This window comes from Ammodytes marinus (assembly GCF_949987685.1).
Source record: "Ammodytes marinus genome assembly, chromosome: 14".
Taxonomy (NCBI): Eukaryota; Metazoa; Chordata; class Actinopteri; order Uranoscopiformes; family Ammodytidae; genus Ammodytes; species Ammodytes marinus.
In genome coordinates, this window is record NC_137218.1 from 18,975,173 (window position 1) to 18,980,425 (window position 5,253).

General features: G+C 37.4%; 1 protein-coding gene across 1 annotated transcript in view; it reads left to right on the forward strand.

Moving 5' to 3' along the window:
* gria3a (glutamate receptor, ionotropic, AMPA 3a) overlaps positions 1 to 3,002 on the forward strand; it is a 67,465-nt gene extending 64,463 nt beyond the window's left edge. Inside the window, exons 14-16 of the mRNA XM_080041639.1 lie at positions 374 to 488; positions 1,706 to 1,958; positions 2,944 to 3,002. Coding sequence (XP_079897765.1) covers positions 374 to 488; positions 1,706 to 1,954 — 364 coding nt within the window. The 3' untranslated portion in view covers positions 1,955 to 1,958; positions 2,944 to 3,002. The remainder of the gene's footprint in view (positions 1 to 373; positions 489 to 1,705; positions 1,959 to 2,943) is intronic.
* The last annotated feature ends 2,251 nt before the right edge of the window (positions 3,003 to 5,253 follow it).

Consider the following 5,253-nt stretch of genomic DNA (forward strand, 5'->3'; position numbering starts at 1 on the left):
CCTGTTAGATCAACTTTGCCGAAAAAAAAGCTGCAGCAACAAAACAATTACTGTCCATTCCTGAGTGTCATTCTGTGAAAGCTATGCAGCAGCCTCTTTACTATATTTATTTTCTTATCTTCCTGTGATCAGTGTGTGCCGATTACTCAAAGCGATATAGGTGGGGTCTGGCATGCTAGGGTAGTCATGGATTTTGAAAAGGTCATATATTATACATATATACATATAATGTAGTGTTGCCTGCTATATGTGATGTGTTGGCCAGGACCCTACTCTTATCGCTTTGCACAGTATTAAAGTAGTTTTTTAAAAAAAGTTGAATAACATAAAATAACATAATTAAAATGTTATTTATGTTATTTCCCACGTGAAGAACTCCTGTAAACCTTGCAGTATTGAAACTCAGTGAACAAGGCATCTTAGACAAGCTGAAAAACAAATGGTGGTACGATAAGGGTGAATGTGGAACCAAGGACTCTGGAAGTAAGGTCAGTCGCTGCAGGTCTTTTTATACTGATAATGCATTTTGACCTAACTGTTCATATGCAAACATCCAAAGAGCACATTCCCTCCGACATATGTTAATCAGGACACAACATATTCCCCGGAAACCTGCTTGTCCTCCCTCCAAATAACATGTGGAAAATACCTTCACACATAGTCCGATTTATTAAACACTCTGATCCCAATCCATTACTTCATTACCACTGTATGTAAACAATCCCCAATTTGTTAAATTGCAGCATGATTGCACACTACTGTATATTCATGCCATCAAATTCTGAGAAAGTTGAATCATAGAATTGCAACCATTATACTGCTATTTTTGTCATCCAAACCGTTATTGAAATTTAGTTTATTGGTGGTCTTCATCATTTGTATGCAGTGTAGGCTATTACCTCTGATGCTTCCTGCTAGTTTCCCCAAAGCCATTCCTATTCTGTCAAATTCCATACTGACCTTTAAATGCCAACAGAGCACAAAGAGGTCAAATGGTGTTAAATAGTCATGTCTCATAGATATATTGTCAATGTCAAGGTTCTTTTCTTTATTATTATTATTTTACACCTTTAATTAATGTTAAGTTTATTGGACTTTTTAAGATATAAAAAGCAGAATGTAGCCTACCGCCTTCAGAGTAACCCCAGAGTAACAAAGTCAAATGGTAGAACTCACATAAATTAAGTTCGGTATTACTGTTTTTGGCTTTTAATAGCAGCAAAATGGTTCAATTCACCCCACACAGCTTGCCACTTTGATTGTACTTATGCAGTGTGTTGAAGTTGAGCAGCCATGATAGAAGAATCAAGGGTTAACTTTAATCGGTAGACCTGTACGACCACGACCACCTTCCTTTAGACATGGTCTCGTAAAGAGAACCACCAAGCAACATGTCAGGACAGACAGTATCTCTCTACATTCACCTTCCCAGCTCTGAAGAGTAGAAATAACTTGGGACTAGGAGGAAGTAGATACATTTAAGTTGTTCCAATTTATCTCACTGTGTAGGCTAAATCAGGCACCTATACCTCAGAGGGTTTTGTAGACACAATTAGGAGCCTCCTCAGAGTTACTGTTTAGTCATAGTGCAGCAGGATGTACATGTAGGATGTGTGTTTTGGTGTGGGTGCACGTGTTGTGTTTCGAGGTCAGCCTCGAGTGTCACTTCTCGAATGCTTAACGGTGGTCTTTACCCCCATCCCAGGACAAGACAAGTGCACTGAGCCTGAGCAACGTGGCAGGCGTCTTCTACATTCTGGTTGGAGGGCTCGGCCTGGCTATGACCGTGGCTTTGATAGAGTTCTGCTATAAGTCACGGCAAGAAACCAAAAGACTGAAGCTGGAAAAGAATGCCCAGAACTTTAAGCCAGCCCCTCCACCGGCAAACACACAGAATTTCGCCACGTACCGTGAAGGCTACAACGTGTACGGGACAGAGAGTGTAAAAATCTAAGAGGGTATGTCCTTTATCGTTGCTTCCATCATGTTTCAGTTTAATCCTTTAATGTTCTCTCAACCATTAGGTAGAGGCCTACATAGGCCTATATTTATTTATTTTTTAAACTGTGGAGAGTGTTAAAAGAAAAGGGAATAAAATATTGCCCCAAGGAAATAAAAAAATGCAAAGAAAATAAATTCAGTAATTTTTTTCTTATTGAGGACATTAAAGGGTTAAACAAAAAGTGCAACATCATACAGAAATCATAATAACTTCATATAAATGTTTTTATTAATTTCATTGTAACTGGACTTAAAATTATTTCCATTTCAGAAACTTTTTTGTTTGAAGAATTGTTTGTCTGTGTACTGAAGGTTAGTACTGAAGTCAGTCCCAGTGCACCTATAATAAACCCGACTTTAAAGGTGCTGTAAGCGAAATGGTTATTTTAGCTAACCTCCTGGCAGTCGTCCCCACGTCACCACATTAATGCACTGCGGTCTTCATCCATCATGTTATCTAGCATCATCTGTGTGATGATGTGTGATAAAACATGGTAAAAACCATCAAAACAGACATTGGGAAGGATTTTTACCTGCTCCTCCACTGTAGGCCATAAACATTCACCCATCTTTCGCTCAAGCGTTCTCTCTTCTGATTGGATATCAGTAGTGGGATCCCACATGCAGCGCGGATGACAGAGATCGGAGTTATGCAATGTGCACACTATATTAGTGATCACTGTATGAATATAGAGCGATTTAACACGTATATTAACGTAAATATATCGCTTACTTCACCTTTAATGCATGTTAGTGTAACTTCCAACTTAAAGTCTTCTTTTTATTGAGCTCAACTTAAAATTTCCATTTTTTCAAACTCATGAGATTACTTTGAAACAAATTTTTCAACTTATTAAGTTTGGTTAAATCATATTTTTTAGTTGGACCATTTACCTGTTAATGATTATTATCTAATCTTTTGCACCTCTCTTGGTTTTGCAGAGACAAAATGCATTGATTCCCACTGGAGCGTCTGGATGGAAACAGCTACTGTGTGTGACCCTGACACATGGAAGGCTGGCATCTTGGAGGCAGAAGCCTTCTTTGTCATCAGCTTGGACACAAACCTTACAAGTCAACAAGTGCTCGTTCTGGGTTGTGAGGCCCGTCACACTAACAGAGGGCAATGACGCAACATGACTTTTTGCTTCTGCAAACATGAGATTTGCCTCTTGTAGTGCCTTATGGAGCATTTCGGCGTCATGGCAATGCAATTAAAATTTTAATTCACTTGAAAAAAAAAAAATCTGTGAAACTAGGGCAAAACATTGCTTCAAATGACAATTAGATGAACTGTTGTAATGTCAGTGGTTTTCTATTTTGAAGAAGAAGAAGAAGAAGAAGCCATGAATCGAAAAATCCTGGAGTACTTTAAGTCATTTGAATCCTTTATATTTTTGTGGTGAAATCTTAAGTTGGATAAATGTTATATTTAGTGAAGTAAAGTCATTTTCTTATTTCATTATAAGGCTATTCTTGGTTTCATAATATTTAGGACAAGCATCAATGAGTAGGGTTCAGCATCAATTAAACTGACACATTCTGTACCCCAGTTTTTACTCGGAGGAGAGCAATTAATAAGAAGCTAGTGTTCATATGAAACTGCTTAGGTGGTGTTATTTTCAAAGCTTGTTGGACATTGTGTACATTCACTTAGATGCTTCTTTTAAATCAACCACAAGAGACTGCTTTTGTTTCAACTGCCACTATTTTGAAACAAGATATTTTATTGAAATGAGGTCCGCTTTTTATCACTTAGTGCCATATTGTGGAAATCAAAAGCATAATATATTCTTAGGCGACTATAGGAGAGTGATCCCTTTTTATGTGACAGCATATTCCAATGGTTTTGACCGAGCTTATGGTTTACACACTTTGTACACTTAGAAGCTGTTCTCATGTAAATGCAGTATCTGCAGCTGTGAATCTCTAAATTGTTTGGTAAATGATTAACAGACCATAGCTTCTTTGTATTGATGAGCTTTCTGTGTCTATGCATTTCACAGAAGGTGAGCTGGTGAATTGAACATTGAGGAAAGAGCTACAGATGAAACATTTGTCTCATTGTTTGTTTGAGTGAACTTTTTATAAACTGAAGGGAAAACCTACAAATGCTACGAACCATGTACGCCTATATTTGTTTAGTTTATCAGACTTTCTCTTCCTTTTCTCCCCGGATAAAGTGCATGTGAATTTCAGTGATACATTTAACTACAACTCCAGATGAACCCTGGTTTTAGTGAGCGTAAGATAACGACATTTGATCCAGTTTGGTTTTTAAGTTTTTCCAGTTCATTTGTAACCGTACGTCAACCATGAGAGTTGCATGTATGTCCACAATGAACCTCTGGAGAGGTCATGTACAAAGGATTTTATTACATTTCTTTAATAAAAGCCAGTTTATATTCATCTTTTGGACTTTTATCTATAATTTTTTTTTACATGTAAAAAACAATCACATGAACATAGCTTTAAATTCTACCCGTGAATAAAACGAATCTAAGGTCATTCTCAAAACTGAAGAATTTGTTTCGCCAGGTTTAATTCACATTAATGTGGGTTTAGGGTTAGTTTCATATAACATCCCACAAACTGGACTTTTCTCTTGGCCTGGAAATATTCCAGTCACAAAAGTATGGAAGCCAATGGAAGCGACTGTTTTACATGCAACTAAATAGTTCCCGTTTGATCCTAATTTTGCAATATTAATGTGATCCTGATAATGATCCACAAATAAATGAAGATTTCTAAAACAAACGTTTGTAAAGCTACTGAAAAATGTATTCAGGACTATCTTAAACACATCATGTTGGTCACCACAGCCACATGTCTGCCTGTATTTTAAATTAAAAGTGAAGACCTGTAGGATTCTTAAAATGACGATGCAAGCTCTCCATGGCCCAGTTAACTGGTGTTTTGGATGGAGACTCCAGGAGAGAATTGGTTGGTTGGCTTCTGAGGGAGCTACCAGCAGTTTGAATTGATCTTAGATTTTAATTAACCATAACTGACAAGTTTTACATGCTGCGGCAAATATGTGTCTGTGGTTCCTTTGCAGCTGTTGATGTTGGCAACACATTTTTACCAGCGTTGTCACCTGTATGTATTTCAGTTGTCTAATCAACAGAATACACTAACAGAAAATGTAAAATTAGTTAAGCTGCATATTTTCCCATTCCAACACTATCTGTTTCCGAAGCCGCTGAGTAACTGTTTGTGGAGAAGGAAGAAAGAAAAGTAGGAGACAACATC